Source organism: Podarcis gaigeae (assembly GCF_964106915.1).
Source record: "Podarcis gaigeae genome assembly, chromosome: 12".
Lineage (NCBI taxonomy): Eukaryota > Metazoa > Chordata > Lepidosauria > Squamata > Lacertidae > Podarcis > Podarcis gaigeae.
The window spans coordinates 59225537-59250999 of NC_139688.1; the positions used below are offsets into that span (position 1 = coordinate 59225537).

Sequence of the window (25463 nt, forward strand, 5' to 3'; positions counted from 1 at the left end):
AGGGCTTTATAGTCACCTGCATCACACCCAGTGATTCTCTAGTTTTCATACCTTTGCTACAGGGGCCATCACATTTTTTACACTTCCGAATGCCATTCTGTTCCACTTCTGTAGAGTCTGGAGGACACGACCGGACGCATGAACCGTGGTCTGTTACAACATAGTTATCTAGAAAAGACAGGGAGTAAGAATGGATGGATCAGTCTGTGTCAGTTTTGCATGCGTTGTTCCCAAGACCATTCCATCCTGTCTCTGCATTAATCTGTGAATTGTTAAAAAAACAAACCACACAAAACAATGTATTTAAGGATGTTTTATGTATTTTATCACAATGCATATTTTAATACATAATTTATCTCAATATATGTATTTCTAAATTCTTTTTACCCTAAAATGCACACTTTACATGCATTTATATAATTTCTTAAGCCAAGAACAGTATTGCAAAATATGAGGGATAATTATGTTCTAATCCACATATCAGTTTTGGTGGTGTGGATCAGGTCACTTCATACTGCTACTTGCAGAAACAGAATTCCTGAAGAAGCATTAGTAGGAAGTCAAAAAACAGTACTTAGGCACTGGGAAAAGAGGAAAGGCAGAGTAGAATTTGACTGATCTAATTTGCCATTTCAATAAAAATGTACAAAAAAGTTATTCAAATGCACAACAAAAATGCTACAAATTAAAAATGAACCGAGATAAATATTGTGTTTTAAAAAGAGGCTGAGAATGTCCCATCTGAAACCCTGAGCTTCCAGTCAGATGGACCAATAGTGGGTATAAGGCAGTTTCCTATGTTCCTATGTGTACATATAAAACCCAGAGAGGAGGAATGTTGAGATGAGCCCCACCAGCTGTCTTGAGCAAGCAGGGCTAGCAGAGATGCTCCCAAGTGTACATGTTTGAGGTACATTATGTGAGTACATTAAAATTCATCACACATTTTTTATGATGGGTGCATAATGTGAAAACAGTAGTGCTTCTTACAGTTTCCTCTAGATTCTAGAACTAATCTTAGGGTAGCTGAATTAAAATTGGCAGCATACTGAAAGGAGGAAAGTCCAGGATTAGTGATTTGTACAGAGGTCCTGTGGGTACCCTGACTCCAGGTTTGCTAATGATGCTGCATCGTGGCATCAGGAGTGATTTCATGTCCCAAGTTCACTAGCTGCAAATGGAGGTTGGCTGGAGGGAGATGAAGTTAGACTAGTAAATTAGTGGATTAAATTTAATCCATCAAATAATGGAGTCATAATTGAAGTTCTTTCTCACAGCCGTTTGGAAATTACCACTCTAGAATGAACAGCTGAGGGTTCGAGAACATGTGCATGAGATGCATACCAGAAATTAATAGAAGGTAGAAAGTGAACTTTCTTCTCCACAGACTGACATCTGTGGACAATTCTTTGCACAAGTTGCTCCAAAGCTAAAACTTACGTGGACAATTCTTTACACAAGTTGCTCCAAAGCTGTATTTTCCATCTGGGTTGTCTTCCAACTGATAGGTGATAATATTATACTTTTGCAAACTAGGGCAAGACTCCTTGCATGTTGCATCATCCCAAAACTTGCGGCATGCCTGTCAATAAATAATGCAACAATAGTACAAGAGCAAATATTTTGTTGTAATACAGTAGAAAATGACAAAATTTACAATTTTTAAGCCTAGACTCTTATTATTTCTCAATCTGAAAGCTCATTATTATCTGTGATTTATATAGCACTGTTGCTGTGCAAACTTTGTCAGCCTTGTAACATATCTGTAATATAGGTCATTTTAGATTCCATGTACATTAAGAAAGCGGACTAATGCTGAACTGGGACAGGATTTCATTTTAAGATGTTTAATAAGGACACACACACAATATATTCTATTTTGTAACATCTGCAGTTAAAACCCTTTTCTAACAAACAAATCTTGGCCCAGCATAATAATAGGGTACTTGGGAATGCTTTTGAACAGATTTTTTAAAAGGTCAAATTAAAGCTAATACTTAGTTACAATATTAAGATATTGATGGAATTAGGCAAGGAGGCAAAAACCCCTTAAATTAAGTGCATAATTTATATACAGCCATCTCTATTAAATATTGGTGTTATTTTGCAAGATAGCATATTATGTTTTGGTATGTGTTAAATTAAAATAAAACACTGTGAAAATCATGCATTTTGATTCATCTAGTTGGCATGTATTATCATTCTTCAGATACTTGCTGAAGAGGTTCACTATTTAGTCTACATATCTAGTAAATATGCATAAAAATGCAGTGTTATTGAGCAGTGGCGTAGCGTGGGGGGTGCAGGGGGGCCGGCTGCACCGGGCGCAACATCTGGGGGCTAGGGTTAGGGGGCGCAAATCCACGGGTTAGGGGGCGCAAATTACTTGCCTTGCCCCGGGTGCTGACTACCCACGCTACGCCACTGTTATTGAGTAACGTGGTCAATACCATACGCTTCAACCTTCTTTTGCTTCTAGAATTAATTATGCAGCGTCAGTGAAACAATTATGCAAATAAGGAACAATATAGTTTATCATGGAATCGTCTGATAGTAGCTAGGATAATGGTGTCTAAAAAAATCGAGCTCAATACACATTCTACGTCAATTCAAATGGTTTATTAAAACAAGGGGCATCATGTACATGCATAATTTGATCTGAAAGGTATCAGAAAAACAGCAATATAAACTTTGATAGATGTTTGGCTACCTTTTTTCATTTTCTGGATAATGTGGAGACAAGCCACAAACATACAAGGTTCAGTTTTATTTTTTGTAAATCTAGCAAATGTTGCTGTGTTTCTCTTCATTGTTTTTCTATTGGTGAATTGCAATAAACACTTTGTAAAAACTAGGCATTTCAGCTTAATTGTTTGCAGGTTGGGTTACATAATAGTGACATAAATTTATGTAGGTTTGTGTCGCCTTCTTACCAAGCAATCACTCTCTCTGGGACCTGTGCATCCTGCTGCACACTGCGTATGACAGCAGTCACTTGGCAGCCTCCCCTTGCATCTGCCTGAACATTGTGCTGCACAGTCAACCTTGGTTACTGAAAGACAAAAATGCCAAGATTTATTCATTTATCTGTTATTTTATTCAAATAATTATATATACCACATACTCATCTCTAAGAAGCGTGCAAGAAATACAATACAGAAAAGCTAAACGCTATAATACCAGACTTCTATTGCCTGTTGCAATAAATAAAATATTCAAAAAGGGGACCCGTCTGACTTCTACTGGAAGCGAGTTCTGTGAGAGTGGACCCCCAATACACATGGCTCCTGGTGGATATGAGCCATTGGGGACCATTAACACTGAATTCCCCAAAGACCTCAGTGACTGGGAAGGGACCTAAGTGATCCGATGGTCTCTCAGGTAACTTGGAGTCAAGTTGTTAAGGGCCTTGTTAATTAATTCAAGAACTCTGAACATGGCCCTGGAGCATATGGGCCACCACTGCAAAACTTTGAGCACCCAAATTATGCTCTGGCAATACTTTGTCCACACCAACAGTCTAGCTATAAGGTTTTGCATCAGGTGTGGCTATTGGACCAGCCTCAAGAGTAGCCCTACCTAGAGTGCATTAAAATGACTGAGTCTTGAGGTTACCAATGTGTGAATCATTTTATCCAGATCATTCCTGTCAAAGAATGGCTGTAGGGTACCAGCTGTAAGTTACTCCTAGCCTCAGAGGATACTTGAGTTCCGAGCAACAAAGATAGATTCAGAGTACCCTCAAACTCTGACCCTGCTATTTCAGAGGGAGTTCAGCTGCATCCAGAACAGGCAAGTGCCTCAGTCTTTCCAGCGTTCAAGCTCAGTTTCCTGGCCCTCATCCACTCCACCCAGACAATGGTCTAAATAATGCACTCTCTCTCCTGATGTTATGGAGAAGTAGAGCTGTGTTTCATCAGCATCTTGATGACACTTTGCCCCCAAACTCTGAATGACCACATCTAGCAGCTTCATGTAGACATTAAGCAGCACGGGGAACAAGATAGTCCCCTGCAGTACACACCATAATGCAAAGGCCATGCAGCTGAAACAGTCTCTTGCTGCTATTGCCTGGACACAACCCTGTAAGCAGGAGCAGAACCACTGTGCAACAGTGTCCCAATGCCCATCTTACAAAGCCAGTCTAGAAGGCTACCATGGCTAATTATACTAAAAGCTGCCAAGAAGAAACTAATCCCACAAAGTTATGGGAAGGCAATTCATTGTACACAACAGGAGTTACAAACAACGGTGGCATCAAGGGCTGCAAAAAATTAGGTGGAGGGTTGCACCTGGTTAAGAAGGAGCCAGCATTACGTCTGCATCAGTCAGACCCAGTAATTGGAGTTGAGGTGGGTCTATACTATGTACCAGCTGCATGGAAGCTAATGCAGCCAAGATTTAAAACAAGCATCATTTCAGATGATATAGAGCAGAATGGCAAAAAGAAACTCTTGCTAATGGAAATATTCCTCATTAAAACATAAGTATATTTTAAAATTGAAAGAAAAATAAATGTTTATACTTACTTGTTTGGCAGTTCTCTAGTCCAGCAGCCCAGCAATGTGCTCTTGTACAATTGGGATGACACTGTTGGCCTAAGAAAGTGGGGAATATATATTAGAGAAAACATCAAGTGGACAAATTTTATTCCATGGGAATCTTTTTGTACTTTGGGGTAGACTGAAATGTAGTTTAGGCAAGGTTGTGGCAAGCTTTAATAGCAAGTACAAGGAGCTTGGTGCAGAGAATTGGTTGGGAAAGCAGTGAAGGACCTTGAGGAAAAGTGTTATTTTGCTTAATGGGAGAGGTGAATACTTTGCCAGTAGAGTTTGGGACTAAGCTGTGAAAGATGCAGCGGTCAAGGCTGGAGATGGTCAGAGCAAAGATTATACCTAAGGGGGCTGGTAGGAATGGGCATTTGGCTTGAAGAACAACTTTAATGCAGGGAACAACAGATAATGGAGAATCAAAGATAAAGCCATTCATTCCCATATGTCTGAAGACATTAATAGGCTTTAGGATGTTGAAAATATAGCCTCAGAAATGGCCCCAAAGGATGGGTGTCGCTTAACCATCATCCAAGCAAAATATAAGGGGGACAGTTGGATACGTGCATTCCTGCTGCTGAAGAGAAGAAATTGGTAAAAAGGTATTTTGAGCAATAATTTAAAAATGTAATTAATCAGTAGACCACAATCACTTCCAACATGTTTATTCTATCTGCTGGATAATTTGTATCCTCACTTAAACTTGTCAAAGTTTACCAGAAGCTTGGTTCTGTTGTTTGAGCTCCGACTTTTAACTATACACATGTGCAAGCATGAAGAAAGCAAAAGATATTTAAAAAGAGTTGATTCCACAGTCCCTTTTCCAAGTGAACTATGAAAACATATATAAAAGAGGGTTTTTCAACTGACTGGGAACTAGATTCTCTGTAGGTTTATGCAGCCATAGCATAGTAAATAAACCAACATCTGGATCTCCTGGGGTTGTAGACCTGTAAAGGAACAACTCTCTCCAGACTGATTTTTGTTGGGAAGGGCATTGCAGAATACACATAGCTCACCAGTTGGGCTAATTTTGGGTAAACTTACAATGTTTTTATTGGCAGTGGAATCCACATTTTTGAAGGCTTATTCTCAAGTTTGTGGGGGGGGGGCACACATTGGATGGGTGATTATCATTATTATTAGTCATGATTGGTGTTGTTACTTCACATACCTTTTCTCATCTATCTTTCTTTTTAGTTGCCTATGTTCTAGAGATCGTTTTTTATATTTGGTATTTATGTTGAACCATAGATACATACATGCAATTAGGACTACCTGAAGATAACTTGGAAGTCAAAAGGTGGTTTTGCTAAAGTTTTATCTAAAGGTGGTTTTAATAAGTTTATTATTTACTGAGTTACAGCATTGTTTAAAATTTATTTAGTATATGTTAATTACATATTTTTATTCACGTTTACTATATAAAATCATTTTCACTGATTCTTAGTCAAGTGTACATGACTCAAGATCTGATCCAAACTTGTTATTTCAACAACTGAGTTTTGGGCCTTGAGCCTCAAACGAAATGTCTGTAACGATGTCAGAATGTGGGACAAAGCTCAAGATGATGGGACAGCACCCGTTATATATTAAATAGTAACTAGAAAGGTCACAGAGGGTTCCTACCACCAAAAGAGCACAAAGCAGGTCCCTAGTTATTCTAATTCGTGTAGGTTTTTTTTTTTTTGAACTGTCAGCAAGGCAGCCCTTCATTTCATAGAATCATAGAATTGGAGAGTTGGAAGGAACCACGAGGGACATCTAGTCCAACCCCTGCAAGGCAGGAGTCCTTTGCCCAACGCGGGGCTCAAACCCACAAGCCTGAGAGTAAGATTCTCATGCTGATTTGTATACAAGGCAAAACCGATGTGATACACACACACTGCAGTTTGAAACAAGGCAAATACCATTAGTAACTATGAATTTGTCATTTTATTTAACAAGTGCCTTAGTATCATGCTGCTATTGTGGCAAACTCCTGCAGTTATTATATCTTCATTTTTAATTTGAGACTGCACTCGTTTAAGAAACAGATTCAACCATAGCTGTCAACGTTTCCCTTTTTTTAAAGGGGAATTCACTTATTCCAAATAGGATTCCGAGCAAGAAAAGAAAAAGTTGACAGCTATGGATTCAACGTCCAGTGGGCTGGCGCTACTTCAATAGGTTTGTATAATGTCAAGAATATATACATATATGGTTTTTCAGTTTATACTTACATGTTTTATTGTCAGTTCTTGGCAATATTTCTGTTCTTTCAGTAGGATCAAACTGTACGAAACCTTTGCTGCTTGTTTTATCGACAATGTCATCCCAAAGAACATTATCCATGTTGCAAAGATAAGGATTATTGCTGAATTTTATTCCTCCATTTAGAATTTCTGCCAAAAGAAATTACGGCAAAAACATAAAAAATGATATGGTTTCCTTTTCAGTCTAAAAGGGGAAGAGGAGGAGGAGGAAATACGTGTGTGTGTGTGTGTGTGTGTGTGTGTGTAGACAGATAGTGGTGAGTCTCTATGAGCCTACTGACAGTACTGCATTTGGGTCTAGAAAGCAGGTTCAGACCCCATTATTATTTTCATATTCCTGTGTGATTAAGGCACTGGACTTTCCAGCCCATTTTCCCCATCTGTAAAATGGGAGTAATATGTGTTTCCTCTTAGGGGTCCTGGGAAGGTTTCATTGATTAGCAATGAGAACACACAGGTACTGTAGCACAGTTAGCAAAAGGTGGATATGATTAAGAACTAGGTCACGGAGTGTCTTAAAATAAACTTCGGTTTTTCAGACAGAGTATTACTGTCTGTAATATGGGGACAATAATACTGGTTTCTCTTACAGAGATGTTAAATGGTTGGCTGAGCTACTGCTGTGAGATGGTGAGGACTCTTATGTACTATATCAAAGCTACCAAAGCTGTTGTTGGGAAATGCATAATTCTTCAAAGATTCGTGCATCGTGACAGGGATTCTCCTCATTTTATATCTCACCAACAAATTAACAAAAAAAAAATTCCTTCCAGTAGCACCTTAAAGACCAACTAAGTTAGTTCTTGGTATGAGCTTTCGTGTGCATGCACACTTCTTCAGATACGTATCTGAAGAAGTGTGCATACACACGAAAGCTCATACCAAGAACTAACTTAGTTGGTCTTTAAGGTGCTAGTGGAAGGAATTTTGTTTTGTTTTGACTATGGCAGACCAACACGGCTACCTATCTGTAACAACAAATTAACAGAAAGTTGAGTTAATATACCAAGTGCTGAGTCAATTCCAAATTATTTAAATGACAGATTACAAACCCATGTTCTGCTAAAGATTGAAGGATTATTGGGGGGGGGGTGTGTGTGTTAATTTTTGTTTGCACCCTTCCATCCTGAATAACTCACCTGCTAAGCGTCTCATTGGCAGCTCTTCAAGCCCCCTGACATCGTTGTAATTTAGTAAAACTGCCAACGCAGCATTTTCATAAAGGGTGTTCCCTCGGATTATCTGGAGATTCTCCAAAGGAATACTTTTCACTGTGTTTATTGCTATAAGAACATAACCAGCCACCTCTTGTATACTCTGGAGGATAGACAACAGGAAGGCAGATATTATTAGTCATTTTAGGCTATGTCTTAAAAGCTATTAATCTTGAGGTTTTTCCCATTACTCATTTTATGTTAGCTAACAATATTTAAGAAAACAAGCAAACGAGAAAGAAATTAAATTCTGTACAGGTGGGGATCATTTTGCATGGAGGTTCCATTCCTGATCCCTGCACACACTGATGGAGTTTGCATAAGCCCGCCCCCTTTTTTTGGCCACTTCCGGGTCAGCAGTGACAAGCATGTGTGTGATTGCACGTCAATTGGACACACAAAAAATGGTCACTGCCTGCACTTATTTCAAATGATACATGATTACTTCTGAAGATAAATTAAGAAAGGTGGTGTCTTCAAGCAGAAACAAAAATATTTCAAAACCTCTTCAGTAAATTGATGGAGGCACAATATCCCTAGTAGGCTTTTTTCCCCCTGTGATGGATGTGTTCTGTGGCTGCAACATAGAGGCATTTTATTTTTTAGTAATAGACTGCTAGCCAGCATACTGGCCCTATACTTGAGATAGTGCTTCTAAACACTTTTCTAGATTCTTACAGCACTTGATTCACAAAGATGTATTTATATAATATATTTTGGATGCCTCTTTCCACTTTTTATCATTCCATAGGTACTTGCCCCAGGTACTTCTACAGGTAGTTTCTACCAGAAAAGGCAGCAACCTTGGATTGGCACCTGGGGTCCAGATTTCCTGGTTTATGAGGTGTGGAATGAAGTGGCAGGAATTCATGCCTACATCTAAAATATTGCTACCCCCCACCCCCGGATGCAATTGTCATCCAACAGGGGGAGAATGACTTGGGCCCTTGGAAGACCATAGATGTCACTTGGTATGTAATTGAGGACTTAGAAAGATTCTTGACATTGTTCCCTATCATAACCATTCTTTGGTCACACTGGTTGGAAAGGCAGTGTTGATGTGGTAGTCCCAACCCTGCTAGCTACAATCGGGCCAGAAAGCAGGCCAATTTTGTGATCAGATGCAGGGTTGATCACTCTGGGGGTCGGGTGATCCATCAACCTAGAATCACATTCGATCAGGAGGATTAGCAGCAAGCTGGTAATGGCTCGATTGGCAGACAGGCATTGGGTAAGCTTAGATCTTTAATGGAGGGTAGGCTGTAGCCTCTGCCTGCCCCTCCATGGGTAAGGGTATCCTGTTAAAAGGATCTGGTAGGAATAGCTCCTGTCCAATACCCAGACGGGGGCCAGGGCCATTCCACTCCACCAACGGAAACCACTTGGGGGATGGCCAGATTTGACATAGGTCATAGGGCATTCCCTGTTGGCTGGCTTCACCCTTAGAGACACGGCAAGCAGACAGGCTGGAGTGATAGTCACAGTGGCTTACCTCAATGCTTATGGCCAAACCTAGACATCTGTAACCAATAAAGTTGTAGCCTTATTTGATCCCATAAAACAAACATACTGTGTACTGTATAGTTTTTAACCTTCAGAGAACGGGGTGGTCACGAAGCCTTGACACAGAATGAATGTTAGAACCAACAAAATGCTAACTGAAGTCAGTAAGCAATAAAGCAGTCACCAGAACAGGGATTAATGATTCTACAAACCCAGATATGGCCACAACTAATAAAAACATCTGGTCACAGCTAATCATTACAACACCTTGGCATATCACTAAAAGAAGAGCCCTAACTTTGTGGCTACGTTATGCTAATATAGGCTCTTCTTGGGAAGAAAACTCTGTAAACTGTGTACCAGAAGTGAAAGAAATCTTTCATCCATCTTATCCAAATTTATATCCGATTTTTCTTGCCACTCATAGTGGTGAGTCAAGTAATCATAATAAACATGATATAAATACATATATGAAAACTTTGCATGCTTCAAGTTTCAGAGGGTAGATCCAGAAAGTAACAGATTATAATAATTAAGGAGGAGTCAGCTTTACACGTTCCTTTTTAATGCAGTTTTTATCAGGGGGCTTTTACACATCTTACAATTTGTAGCTTTATTTCATTTGCATTTGGTGGGTTGTCTATAAAAGTATTTTGATGTTATTCAACAGTACAAATGAAGACTATAAAATGTCTTCTGTACTCACATAACATGGTAAAACAGATTACGGTTTAGTGCTAAATGCACGAGTTGGAACAAGCCAAATTATTCCAGGGGAACTTACTTTGCCAACAGCAAATAGAAAACATACGTGTATGTACACATCAGCCCAGGAGTTTCTAGGCCTTCTGGGTAAAGTATTAGTTTGTTTGAAGTACAACAATTCCCAGTAGCTGGAATCCTTGGCACACGCAGCAAAAATGTGTGTGTTTGGGGCTTACTCCTAGAAAGACCCTCCAACCTGCCCTTGCTCTATTACTCAGAGACTCCAGCTGCTTATTCCAAAAGCAAAAGAGTGGTGTGAACAAGCAGTTCGTATGACAACAGGATGTGGCAGGATGATATTTTAGGACGATGAATTTGGTCTTTGACAAAGTGCCTCCTCAAAAAAAACCTAACCAAACCTAGTTGCTGACTAAGGTGTATGTTGCTGCTTCCTTAGGTTACAACATGCATTCATTTTTCTTCTCAACTTCATCTGAACCAGAGAAACATGACTCATTGCACTAACCCTCAAGAAAGTAAGGTTATAGGTGTGATTCACGTGAGTGATTTCCAGATTGCCAAGCACCACCTCGCAGCCTTCATACATTCTCTTCAGACTATTGTAGTGCTCATCCACACTTGAAAGCTGGGTTAGCTTGTTGCTGGTTCCTTGGCAAACTGTAGAGGAGAGAAGAAGAAAGAAGTCAGGACTTACTGCCAGCAGAATGGCAGAGCCCCCCAGAGTGGCTGGGGAAACCCAGCCGGATGGGTGGGGTATAAACATATTATTATTATTATTATTATTATTATTATTATTATTATTATTATTATTATCACATGCAGAGTTTATGGCTGCTGCCTTCGAAATCACTGAGTATCCAACAACATGACAATACAATACCACGCTTCCTTAAAGTAAAATTGTTAGTATTTTTGTAGTTGGGGAACTTTATCTGTTTCTCCTACTGGAGATGTGCCAGTTATTGCCTACGTGTCACGAGAAGAGCCCTGAAGCTGCTGGATCAGACCAAAGGCCCACCGAGCTCTACGCTCTTGTTTTCACAGTGGCCAACCACTTGAGATAAACAGAATGGAATTGGGGGCATTTACAAACTGAAGCACCAACCTGAAGAAAAACGCCCAGTTGTAATGAAGTGGGATAACACATTTCAGTCAACTGTACTGTATTCTAGCTGCCTTTGCTTAAAATATTTTAAAGCTTGTTTTCTATGGAACAGTATTCAAACGACTTACAAATCATACCCTAAAGCAATAAAAAGCAGCAGCAAAACAATATAATCATTTACATATTAAACGGGAGTGAAGTGATGAAACGTATATATAGGATCAATAGCAGTATCAATATAGCAACAAGGAAAGTAAAACCAGAAAGCCCACCAAAAGCCTTTACTGCTTTGTGTTTCAGTCTTCAACATAAACTTCAAGGTGCCCAATGTGTAAGGTTTATTGCACTGACATGGTTTTGGCTGGGAACCCAAATTTATTCCAAGAGATCTAATTACTCATTTTCAGTGTGGAATGACTAATAGCTCTACACGTTAACAATTAAGGTTATTATGGGTAACGGGGGGGGGGGGGGATTAGTGTGTGTCTCACATTCTATTATTACCTATACGGCAAAGGCAGAACGACACACACAGGCAGCTATTTTAAACTTATTTAAGAAGAATAGCACTTAAGTTCATCTATGTGAAATGCAAATTGTAATTTTGTATATGACCTGCTTAACTCATCAAAGCACTTACTTTGCCAGGGGTGGGGGACTCAATTCTCCAATCAGGTAGAAGGCTATTTTTATATATCTAAAATTAAAACAGTGCTCCACTTCATGTCAACCACAATGGTGGAAAGAGACCTGTGTATAATCACTGCCAGGTGCCCAGTGGTGCAAAGTCCATTTTTTCTTTACTTGGGAAGGGGCACATTATCTGCAATATTGCTGGCAAGAAGTCAGCCATGGCAGACAGAGACCCCATTTGCTTGCTTCAGCAGCCAGTCACCCAGACCAATTGAATGCAGAGCATCTAAGAGCCTTCTGGCAGACCTGGCTGGCTAGGATCACTTCTGTATCAACCAACAGGTCTAGAGACCCACCGAGTGGTGGGTCATTGCCTGACACAAAGGTCCTGTTTCAAGCTCTTGATGCACATGTAACCAACTGCAGAGAAAGAGACCATGATCTAACAATGCATCAGAGGGGATTGTCTGAGTGGTGGGGAGAGTTAAACAAGTTTTGGTGGTGGCCAACTTAACTTTAAAAGGGGCTAGATAAAATTCACAAAGTTTAAAGATGTCAATGGCTATTATTCATGATGGCTGTATGCTGCCTCAAGGAGCAGAGGCATCATGCTGGGAGAAAGCTGTTGCCCTCATATCACCCTTATGGGCTTGCCATTGTGGGAACAGAATGCTAGACTAGCGGCTTCCTGTTCCGGTCTGCAAGATCTCTGGTCTGCAGCTCTCCCACTAGCGGGAGAGACTCAGGCAGGCGGAGGAGAGCTTCCTGGGGGTGGAATGCTCTCTGTAACTCCCAAGGGTATTCAGGAGGCTGGGGTACCCGCGGATGTCCTGGAGAACTCCTCTGCCAAGTGTCAGGTGGAAGGGGACACTGGTTTTGTCTCTTTGTCGAGATGAGGCAGTCTCCATGTCCATCTCCTATAATGGCCAGGCACCTTTACAATTCAGAATATTGGATTAAAACCTCAAGGAGTGGTCCATTCAAGATGTTACTAACAAGATGCTATTTTAATTCAACTATCAAATGGAAGGAATAAGGTCTGATTTACAATTCCTACCATAGTAGAGAATGGATAAAAAGAGGGGTAAGTGTTATTATTATTTTTCACTACTACTATATATGAGGGTTAAAATCTACCTTCTCTGGCTTAAAAAAAACACCCACTTTAAGTAAGGTTCATTAAAAGAGATTTATGAGGCTGGATGTTTGTGAGCTAAAACTGGGTGTGTGAAGATTTGAGCTACTTTGGTAATTGCTTTGAGATGGTGAAGAAGGGGGTTGGTGTTGGAGTTGTGGGGAGAAGAACAACCCAGCTCTAATTGACTTCATGGGACTTTGAAAGACTATCAGATCTAAAGATGCAATGTAAATGGCAACTTACAATTTTCAATGCTGATGGAGGATTATCAGGTCTGTTGAGAGCAGGAGGAGCTCTCAGGAAAAACTGTAAATGGTCTAGTGGGGGAATCTCCGACTGTGATTCGGATTGTAAGGAGGAGAGGAAGAGAGTGGAATAGCTATCTGAGGAAATATGATCTCCTCCTTTGTGGAGTCAGATGTGTGACCTTGAGATTCCTGAGGCTCTGGCTGGCAGCAGATCTTCTGAGACAAGTTGGAGAAGGACTGTTTATGGCAAAAATCAAAACATGGACAGTTATTGAAAGAGGCTTGTGAATGGAAGGAGTTTGACAAAGTGGACCGGATGATTAATAATTAAATTTGATATAATCATGGATTGAAAGCAATATGCATGCACACATAAAGAAAAAATGTTTAACTAATATACATGCAGGAATTGAAAAATGGATGGTTGATGAATAAAGTTTTATAAATAATAAAAATTAAAAACCATTGTAAAAATAAGAGAATTATTGGGAATGTGGAGTTTTAAAGAGAGAATGGGATTCTGAAACAGCAATAAGATGAATTTATGGACACATCAAAGAATGGGAGCCAGTTTTATGGGGAAAATGGTTTAAATTGTATTAATTTGGTATAATGCGTTAAAAATTGAAAATCAGTAAAAAGATTGTGTGTGGGTTTTTTTTAAAAAGGATGCTGGACTAGAACAGGACTTTGGTCTGATCCAGCAAAGCATTTTTTACACATTTTAAAGGAATGTCACTAATAGCAAAACTAATAAATTGTGTTTCTTCTCTGAAGTGAAGGCTTGGTGTAGTAGTTATTTATCAACTCTTACCACATTTTCAACATTCAGAACTCTTTTCAATCTTTAACTAAGGTCAGAATACAGTGTTCATTCTTTCAAATGAATTTTCACACGTAACCTTGAATTGACTAGGGCAAAAGTAACAAAATGTTTTTGATGTTTCATTTTGTGTGATCACTTTAACATACAAGGTCACAAAGATGTTTTTGACGTTGGCTCACGGCACAAGAATGATCAGTCAGATTAAAAGAACTACTACAGCATAAACAACTCCTTTAGGATTTGGACCTCCCCACAGACAGAATTAAGGATATAGGCTGTTGGAGATCTAATGCCAACAGAAGATACATCTGGAAGAAAACCTCAATAACCACACCCTGTCGCTCCTTCATTTTCAGGCACCCCTGCGATCAATATCTGGTTAGTGGGACACAGCATATCCCATTGGGCCCGCATGTTTGCCATCGCTACTGGCAGGGGAAACAGCCTGGGGCTCCCAAACAATGTTGATGTGATATGACATGATTTCATGCCCATTGTGATGGCCAGAGCTGCATTGCATGGCCCCCCTGATGCATTGGTTGTTCAGCTGGGGGAGAACAACTTGGTTCTAAGGAAGGATATTGACCTAACCTGGAACTTCAAAGAGGACTTTGACAAGCTTGCTGCCCTATACCCAGACTTAACCTGGTCCCAGGTTTTGGAGAGGCGTTGTTGGTGTCTGTCCTTACCTGGTAGCAATCAATAGTGCTAGAAAGAAAGCTAACCGTGCAGTCGCACAGAAGGTGCAACATTTGAATGGCCATGTGATACGACACCCTGCCACCACTTTCAACCAGGAAGCCTTGTTCCAATGGCAGTCATCTCTCTGATGTTGGAAATAATACCCAGGTGAATGATACTGGAGATGGCATCAGAGATTGGCTGCAGGCGTGAGGGTGTTGGCAGCAAGCCATTTGGGCTCAAGTGGCGGTTAGGCATTGGGTAAGCCTTTGTTTAATGGTGGGGAGGTTGTAGCCTCTGCTGCCCCTCCTCAATAAGGGCATCCTGTTAAAGGATCTGGGGTGTGTGGGTGTGGATCCTGTCCGATGCCTGGATGTGGGCTAGGGCCATGCCACAACCCCAACAGGGACCCCTCATTTGATGTAAGTCATAGGGCTCCTCCTACTGGTGGTTTATCCTTAGTTGGACTCCCTGCAGACAGGCGGGAGTTGAGATATAGTCTGGCTTCACCCAATTCCGAAGCCAAACTGCTCACATCTCTACCTGATAAAGTTGTGGCCTATTTTATCCCATAAACCTTAAAACTTGAGTCTGTGTGTTTATTATCAAAGGGAACTGCAGGGCCTGGGGGCTTGACACACGACTGAGCTGGTAACACAAGAATGACGATGAACCTGTGATTCATTTCCTTTTTATTCAGAATTGAGGTGTTCTGTACATTACAATTTCCTGTTCAAACATCACCTAAGCACACTCTTGTGCAAAGTTATGGGAGGCTCTCAATTCAAAATGCAAACACAGCAGGACATCAAACCACCCGTATCTGCGTCAGAGCTTGCTCTGTGAGCAACATGTAGAGGCATAATCTTCCTTCTGGGTTTACTATCTCCAACTATTCTGAACTCTACTCATCTGGGTCCCGAGCCTCTGCTTTCTTTTCCGTCACTCTTTGGCTAATAATTAATCACAGCTAACCTGACAGACTTAATATTATATTTATAAGCAAAAAGAGTGTTTAGCAAGCCCAATGCAAACATTGGCTTGGCAAAAGTAGGGAGAAGGGGAAGAGGAAGTGCATCTTCTATGGTCAGTGATTTGCTATTCACGTTTAATTACAGGTTTCATAAAGCTAAATGAAAAAGAACACAGCTTGCTTCTCTGACTTCTATAAGCAGCAAAATCCCTAAAGTGCCTTCATCCTTGTACATCTATAAAGTTCAATCTCCAGCCTCTCTCATCCCTAAGAAGCAGATAACATACTGAAAACAAAACCCCTCCACACAAGATACCTAAAAACCTATGTCAGTGCCAGCTTATTCCTTGCTGTGTAGAGCCATAGTTTTATGTTTCTTCCAGAAGACCTTGAGCACAGTTCAAATAAGATTGTCATGGAGCAAACCAACAGACACCAAAAACTGCTTGCATGTGAATCACAATTTGTAAGCAGTGAACCATGAGGTTTGCAGTTATTGCCTGGAACATGTCTATGACAATAACAGCTGTTCTTTCACTTGAATTTGACTTTGGCAAGCCTTCACTGGGAATAGAATTCCTCAGCTGAGGAGGCTGGTATTTTCTATTGTTATTCATACAGGGGCTTGTAGGCTAATTTTCTCTTGTGTGTACAACTTTCATTTTGTCTCCACAGCCAGGATGGAATGCATCATGGCTTCCTCTAGAAGTTTAGGTTTCATGTATGGATCCAGTAGCTAATGGTAGCAACTGGGAAATGTCAAGTGCTACTTCAAACACTGTAGGTGAGAACTCACAGAAGAAAACTGTCTCTTCTGAGAGGAGGAAAGATCTTTTGAAATTGCACTGATTGTACAAGTTAAGCATTTGCATGAACTGTTATTTGTCCAGAAAAGCTTCGCTGGACAACACCTGCCTGCTTCAGATCATGTTATAATATAAAAACATACAGAAGATTCCTCCTACCTTTCTCCTAACAGAACAAATCATTTGAACAGAATGGATATGTTGTGTACTGAGTCAAAGGATTTTATATCTGTATTATTATTGTCTGTATTGCATTAGGGTAAAGTAACTGCCTTTTAGTTCCAGAGGGTACAGCTACTATTGGTTCATTTAAGCTGCTGTATTTGGATCCTCTGTCTTATTGGTTTCCTCCAAAAGGCAGGACTGTGATTGCCTGATATTGTTCCCTCCAAAATGTATCCTTTCTAGCTTGTTCCCTGTCCCTATAAATGTAGCTCTCCCCTCCTCAAGTCTCAGTCTTGTTTGCTTTAATAAAGAAGTGTTACTAGAGAACTGTCTCCAGCATATTATGTCAAGAGAGCTGAAATCACAAACCCCACGTCACAACAGGATACATGGACCTTGTATTTTCCACTACACCGATTGTTGGGGAAAGAGTTATGACTTCGAAGTACAGTCCATCGCTTCACAGACTCAAAAAGCACAAACATGTCCCCTCACATTTTACTGTGGTTTGCTGATTATCTGCACACATGACAAGGAGAATGATGAGTCATCTTTGAAAGAGAATCCGTTTGAAAAGTGGTCTGCAAGCACCTGGGCTCTTGGTTTTATAGTGGGACAACACTGGAATAAAGAATAGCACCTCTCTGCATACCTGGGGCAGGGCCACCCTCTCCCATAAATGTCAATACAAAAACAGGAGGGGTGACCAATAAGTGGAAACCCCAGTTACTCCACTTTTCAGCTAACAGCACTATCAGGTGAAAGCAAGTGCATGCTGATTTACACGCAAAAACCATTAGAAATAAATTAGTTTGAACACCTTTAAAACATTAGTCAGGCTACTACCACTAATGCTCACAGTTGTTTTAAGACATTGCACTGCCTGAAGTGGAGCTCAAGTGGTGCCCCCAAAACTCGTACAAAGAGTAAGCAGAACTCAATTCCTGCCTTTGTCTTTGAAATTACCCTACAGCAGCCTTTCCCAACCTTGAATTGTTCAACTTTTAAATGTTTTATTTATGACTACTTTTGTTATGTTTGTGATTATGGAAAAGTTTTCATGTTAATTGTCTTAACTATGGAAAGGCAGCATACAAAAAAAAAAAATGATGATGATGATGGATAGTTTAATCCTGAGGCACAGCAACCTTCTCCCTCTCCCTTTCTCCTTATCAGTTATAGCAATAGCTCCTGTATACATTTCATTCTCTCTCTCATGGTTCACTTGCAAATACAACTTTCTCGCACACATTTCAACTTTTAATTTTACTATTTCTATATCCCCCCCAATATACACCCCCCCAGTGCAGTACTGTTGTTTATATTTTGGCTAGCCCTTGATAGAGAAGGCTTATGTATGCTATGATATAATAATCAGAGGCAAAAATAAAGAGTCTGTAAGAAAATATTTTTTATAAACCCATCAAGTTTTCTTCTGCCTCTCTGTATCACAACATCGTTGCACAGTGAGAAAATTGCACCTAAGCAAAGCATGCTTACACCTGAAACAACAGTATTTTTAAATTGTCTTTAGTCCAAAAAGGTCATGACTTGCTTGCAAAAAACAACACACTTCAAACATTAAAAGATGCTGCTTTAGTCAAGCAGTGCGACCTTGCTGTTTTGCGTCCTTATATGCTGTCTCAGGGTCATTTCCTTATTAGCACTCCTTCAATAGGAGCTGCAGCTATCAAACCCCTTTGATTTTATGCCAGAAATATTATTTTCTCCCTTCCAGCTTTGATGGAGATTAAAAGGCAGAGTATTCCACAGCTCAACATGCCAGAGAAAGAACTGTTATTTTGAATTGTGCATGCATTTTTACAAGCTGAACTTATTATCCAAACCTAATAAATCATTTCTCTCCTTTGGGGATGCACCTTGACTTCTTTGCAATGGGACTTACACACAAAGAAACTATAAATTCTAGTTTCTAGACATCCTTCCTCTCCTTCACAGCCTAACCAAAGAGTAAACATTGCTGAAGGGTTTTTATACATTTCTGCTACTCTAACTACAATCGGATCAATTACAAAATTAAACTTTTTATTCATTTAAAAACACCAGAAATGTTATGATTGGTTTACTAATACAGCTTGCTCCAGATCAAATGCAGAACAAGCTACAGGACAGCAAAAGAACACATTACATAGCATTGCCACCAATGATTTGGAGAAAGGGTGGGGCATTGTCCACATTATTACAAGCACACAAGAAGGTACTTCTTTCAATCTACAAGGTGCCAGAGAGTGTGCCAATGTAGAACCGGGGCTAGCATAATGGGGGGGGGGGAGCAGTCCTGGTTTTCTTCCAGAGTTGTCAGTAAACAGTCTCAGTTGACAACTGTAGGGTGACAGTTCAAATCAAATTCCAAATCACAGCCTATATAGTTCATATTTAATGGTAAACCACGTTTGCTATTAAATTAAGGATGAAATAAGGCAATTCTCATTTATTTCCCCCCATCCTCTGAGTCCTGGAATGCATTCTGCTGAGCTCTGGCAAACAGTTTTGGTATAGTCTGCAGTTTTATTAGTGTTCGTTTGAGACACATAACTAACGGCAGTTACAGGTAGGTGGCCGTGTTGGTCTGCCGTAGCCAAAAATAAAATAAAAAAAATCCTTCCAGTAGCACCTTAGAGACCAACTAAGTTTGTTATTGATATGCGCTTTCGTGAAGAAGTGTGGATGCACACGAAAGCTCGTATGAAGATCAAACTTAGCTGGTCTCTAAGGTGCTACTGGAAGGAATAACTAATGACAGTTCTGAAAAAAATAGATAACATTTAAAAAATGACCCTAATATTTTATTTATGCATGCAACCACTGCCACAAGAATGATATTTACCCAAAAATGTAAAGAAGAAGAAAAAGTCCTGGTGAAAGAAGAATGGTTAGAGAAATTAATCCACTATGCAGAAATGGCGAAACTTACTGGAAGAATAAGAAATCAAGACAACAGACTTTTTATCAAGGAATGGAAATCATTTACTGAATATTTACAAAATGTAAACAAATTAAGACATTAGCAGGATTATTGCAGTTTTTAAAACATATATGAACTAGATGAGGAAAAAAATAAATAGAGTTAACTGGGATATGCAGAAGGGGGGAAGAGGGTAAATTCATTGAACCACTGAAAGAGGGGGAGGGAAGTCGAAGTTTGATATGTGAGAATTTTTTAATTTCTTTATTGAAATGTTTATTTGTTATAACTGAAAATTATAAATGAACATGTTTTAAAAAATGACCCCCACCCCATGCTTTCCTTGCAGTATTAAAGGTGATGAGACATTTTCCATTCTCCCAATGCAGTTAGAAGATAATGGGAAAGTAGTTTGCCTATTACTATACTACCTGGTTTTGTTTTCTCCTTATCACATTTTTAAAAGATTATTAATCACCTTTACACTATTCAAAGCACCCAAGGAGACTGTTTGTTTGTTTGTTTGTTTGTTTGTTTGTTTGTATGCATGCTGCGCATGAGTGGGCGGCCCCAGCCACTCTGGGCAGCACAAAGCATAAGAACATACTTGTATAATGAAAACAAAGAGGAACACTTGGATGAAGCAAATGACATTTTCTTTCTCTGCATACTTGCCAACTTCAGTTATTATTTCTGCCACTAATCCCTTAATTTAAAACACAGAAGGCAAAAAACAAAACAAAACACAAAACAAAACTAATAATAACATTACCAGATAAACCTGCAATGAGCAAACAAATATTCCAGAGAAGTCACTGCCCTAATGTTGAGGCTATATTTTATTCTTAATCTACTTAAAGACCCTAATTTCCTAGAAAAGATACAGATTATGAATCATTATATGACTGATTACAATTGGGCAAGCAACACTATAGTATTTCAAAGTGCAGTGCAAATGTGGAAATACATACAGAGAGAGAGAGACAGATCACTCTACAGGTTTTTGTTGAAAAAGTGAACCACTGAATAATAATTTTGAAATGGTGCCTAGAAATATCTGTAGAAAGGATTCCATATATGAAAATAAATATGAGATATACTGAAGCTAAAATAATGGTATAACTAGTTCTGAGTGCCCAGGAGGACTTTGACTTGTTTTTTCTCAGAAGGCTAGACACACACACACCCCGTAACACACTGCAAACTGATTTTGAAACTGGGGGGACTTTCAAAAGCTACAAGGCATCATCAGGTGGTGAAAGTTCAACTGGGCATGCCAAAACCACTGAACACACTTACAAGTAGGTTTTTCAACTAAGACTATCAATTTGACCTTGCATTCTGATGAGATGGCTACTGACCTGCTCTAATGGGTTAAGAGTTATATATACAGAAAATTTAAAGTAACATAAATTGTCAGACCCAAAAACAGAAGACAGGGTTTGTGGATTGGTAAACAGAAACCTTCCTTTCTGTGACAGTTTTCACTACAAAGATGTAAAGAAACTGCCTATTGTATTTAATGTGCCGCATACGGCGTTTCTGTGTGCTGCTCTGGTTCGCCAGAAGTGGCTTAGTCATGACCTGGAAGCTGTACACTGGCTCCCTCGGCCAATAAAGTGAGATGAGCGCCGCAACCTCAGAGTCGGTCACGACTGGACCGAATGGTCAGGGGTCCCTTTACGTTTAAGTCTTAACCACAGAGCCTAGGGCTTGCCGATCAGAAGGTCGGCGGTTCGAATCCTCGTGACAGGGTGAGCTCCCGTTGCTCGGCCCCTGCTCCTGCCAACCTGGCAGTTCGAAAGCACGTCAAAGTGCAAGTAGATAAATAGGTACCACTCCGGCGGGAAGGTGAACGGCGTTTCCGTGCGCTGCTCTGGTTCGCCAGAAGCAGCTTAGTCCTGCTGGCCACATGACCCGGAAGCTGTACGCCGGCTCCCTCGGCCAATAAAGCGAGATGAGTGCCGCAACCCCAGAGTCGTCTGCAACTGGACCTAATGGTCAGGGTGTTACCAAAAAGGAGCAATGCAACAGCAAGCAGATGGCTGGAAAGCCAAACAGGATGTTTGTGACTGTTGCCATGGGTAGAAAGGGGCAGTCCATTCACTGTACTGAGCACCGGATATTAGCTCAGTGTGTCATATGGGAGGAGCCTATATGCTCTCTGCTGTTGATGTAAAAGAGAGTGCAGACATGTTTCTCTGTACTGCTGCGAAAGACAGAAATAAAAGCATGTAAATATATTTCTGTCTGTCTCTTTCCCCTCCCTGGGGATAGCAGGGAGGATGGGGAAAGGAGTGGTGTGTTCTTCTCACGTTTGAGGAGGATCACCGATAAGAGACCTCGCCTGCTTTCCTGCCGGGAGTCGCAGCGGGGAGGTCGACAAGGAAATCAGCCGGTGCTTAGCAGAGTGGCACATTCCTCTGACAAGGCTTGATTCCAACACAGGGGTCCCTTTACTTTTATCTTTATCATCATTACAAATGGTTCTCCATGCTGTGAAATGGAGGTCTATACAAAAGCATCACACTTTAAAACGAGGTCACTGATTAAAGTAATGGCTCAAAGGACTTGCAGTGTCACACTCTGTAGCCAGAGCAGGAGCAGCTGAGTTTCCTCAAGATCCTGATCTCAAGATTGTGCCCACAGAAAGTTCTTGGAAGTGTTGAGGTCTGATTTATAGTTATAAAATCCGGGTGTTATTTATTTGCAAGTAGGCTAAAAAGTGTACTGTGTAATAGTTACAAAATGCATACAAGTATACAGAGTTTTGTGATGAAGGGACATAGACAAAAAATTGCAGCTCATGGTTCCTCCTGGCTTTGAAGTGGGAAGGCCTTTTTGCAGAACCCACTAGTAGTGGTCCTCCCTTCAGGCCATGAGGTTCCAGTTTAAATTCTAGAGTCTCTAGCAAAGAACTGGGAACTGGTTCAGTGCTTATGTTATTATACATAAGCCCAAAAGCCGATATCTCAGCAGGCTGTATATAAGATATCTTGGGTCGTCAATACATAAAAAATAATCCACCAGCAGTTCACTGGAGTGAGTAGTAAGCAGACTGATTTTTTTCATTTAAAAGGTTAATCAGTGATCTTTAACTACATGGCTCCTTGAGCAGTGTGTACCTACGGTCACTAACAGTCACAGTGCTCTCTTCTGTGCTAGGCCTCTATATCACACCCTTTTAAAACTACTGCCAAAGAAACTGCTTCAAAGCTTGTGTATTCATTAACTCTGATGAGAAAAAAACTAATGAAGTCAGGTGGTATTTTATTAGCTCATCAAGTTATTTTCCAGCTATAAGAGCGCTCCAACCAGAGTGTACTTCAGACAGGTATGAACAAACCTAGTTCTAGTAATATTAACTAAAGCTATCTGCACAGTGCTCAGAATGCCCCCAACACATATCAGAGTGCAGACTGATAGCTTTGCACATATATTTAGGGTTTACTCTATTTCCCAACTCTCCCCCACAAGTTGCTATGCTGTTGATATAAATCAAAAGACCTACCATTTACCTACCATCAGTACTGATAACGGGGAATGTATAAGCTATGCTACATTTTTTAAAAAAGTGCTTAAGAAATCCAAAAACTGCACTAAGAAAGGCTGAATCCTGCACCAGTTTGCTTCTCCCAGCTTCTCCCCACTCGTGTGTGGAAGAAACAAACCACAAAACCTGGATGAACACTATGCTAGAACTCACTGTGACATGCCAAGTACAATTTCTTACTTAGCCAACAAACAAGATGCTGTGATAACATTATAACAACGTCTACAGAACTCAGTGGGGCTTAGGCATGCGCAGAATTGCACTGCTCCTCCTTCAGTTAAGGTACACAGACAAACAGTTTCAACAATAAATGAGGCTTATCTTCTTTTGCAGGTTACCAGCCAGATTCTAGAAGAGTAATAGACTTAAAGCGAAAGGCATTTCATCAAAACTGTGCATAATAAGGATCTCTTAGGTAGCCTAGCACAATAAAAAAGGTGGCACGCACGCATGAATCCTCCTGCCATCCCTTTGGTGGCAGGGATCCAGAATGTCCTTCTATCCTATTGCCAGTTCCACTAACTAGCTTCAGCAGACCAAAGTCATTAATTACTACAATGAGCAAATCATTCCAGAATTCTTTAGCTAATTAATACTTTACCCTGATGAGCTTGAGGGCGAAGAGAGACAGAAGGTTTTGCAGCTGTGACAGCTTTTGCAGGGTTGTAGCATTTCATTGCAGATGGGAGATTGCATGTTTGAATACTGCTGTCTCATACACAGAAAAAATATGCACATAAAACAAAAGCTCGTCAGGGTGATGAGGAAGCTAGCGTATCATTTTCCCAACATGTTACTTTCCTATGTGCAAAGTTCTTATTTTTAAATAAGGACACATTTGCAACCTGAAGTGGTACTCTCTAAGAAGAGACCACATGACTCTTCTGATTCTGTATCCTGGTTATAGTTTTGTTAGCTCATTTGTACCAAATTCTGCTGCCATATGGACAATTTTGAACATTTTACAATTAAGCAACCAGGACCTCTCAGTATAAGTGTTGATGACTTGCGTTGCAGATCTGTGCAAATGTCAATGAACTGGACTCTTGTCTCCTCCAACGTCAGCACTGACCAAAATGCAGGTGTTCTGACTAAGCCTGATTGAATTCTATTTGTGTATCTGTCAAAAGAGAATAAACACTGGTTGTTCTTTTACCACCTCTTTGCAAATGTAAATACTGTATACTAAAAGGCTGCAGAAAATCAAAGTTAGTGGAAAGGGCTGTGTCTATTTGCTTATGGATTTTCTTGCTATATTGCCAATTCTACTATTTAAAGAATCATGCCGTTTTGAAAGTACCCTTAAACAAAATGGCTGCCACTCCCGTTGGCACATTAAATGCAGGAGTGGCACACCCTGTTTCGTCACTTGAGGTGAAAAAGTGCCACTTTGCCCTGCTGCTGCTCCCTCCACCACCAACCTGCTCCTGCCGCCATCTGCTCGGCTGCTGCTGCTGCTGCGCACGCTGCCCCATCCACTGCTGCTGGAGAAGCGGCTGCCATTGTTGCCAATTTTGGGCAAGATCATGCCGATTTGGGGTGAGATCTCTCACAAAATAATGTGGGATCCTGCCTAAAATGGCTGTGATCTTACCCAAAATCAGCGCTGGTGCTGCTTCACTGCCAATGGTGGAGTGGGGGGGGGGGCATGCCACCTAGGCGGCAGCAGCCTCACCTGTCTCATCTGACTGGGCTGGCTCTGATTAAATATATAAACTTTTTCTTTTTTAGAAGCTTGAAAACCAAATAAATGCAACTGATGTGTAGGGGAAACAAAGACCATCTATACCACAGCGCTTCATGAACATGGAACTTTTCTAGGCAGTATAACGATTAATGGGTTTAATTCTTGGCATCTCTAAGAAAAACAGCCCCAAACAACAGAGCTTGCGAAAACCTAGGTGAAATGTTGCCAGTGAGAGTACTGGACTAGAGGAACCAATAGCATGGTGCAACGTCAAGCGTTCAAAACTGTTGATCAGAAATAACAGTAGGACAGAAAAAATGTGTTGCACAATTAAATGAGGACCATGAAGCAATAGCACCTTCAGATCTCTGTGTTCTACTAGTTGCTTGCCTCCAGTCTTTGAGCTTGGTTTCAAAATCTGGTCACTACAAGTAAAAATCTTACATGCTACCAGGAAGTAGACAAGGAAAAGAT

General features: G+C 40.4%; 1 protein-coding gene across 2 annotated transcripts in view; it reads right to left on the bottom strand.

The window, feature by feature from the left end:
• The window catches only part of EGFR (epidermal growth factor receptor), a 151295-nt gene that overhangs the window by 43249 nt on the left and 82583 nt on the right, over window positions 1-25463 (bottom strand). For both annotated transcript variants that reach the window (XM_083706255.1, XM_083706254.1), the window contains exons 2-8: window positions 10754-10905; window positions 7945-8122; window positions 6773-6934; window positions 4530-4598; window positions 2934-3052; window positions 1441-1582; window positions 52-168 (exon numbers count right to left, since the gene is read on the bottom strand). In XM_083706255.1, the coding sequence (XP_083562381.1) occupies window positions 52-168; window positions 1441-1582; window positions 2934-3052; window positions 4530-4598; window positions 6773-6934; window positions 7945-8122; window positions 10754-10905 (939 nt within the window). The remainder of the gene's footprint in view (window positions 1-51; window positions 169-1440; window positions 1583-2933; window positions 3053-4529; window positions 4599-6772; window positions 6935-7944; window positions 8123-10753; window positions 10906-25463) is intronic.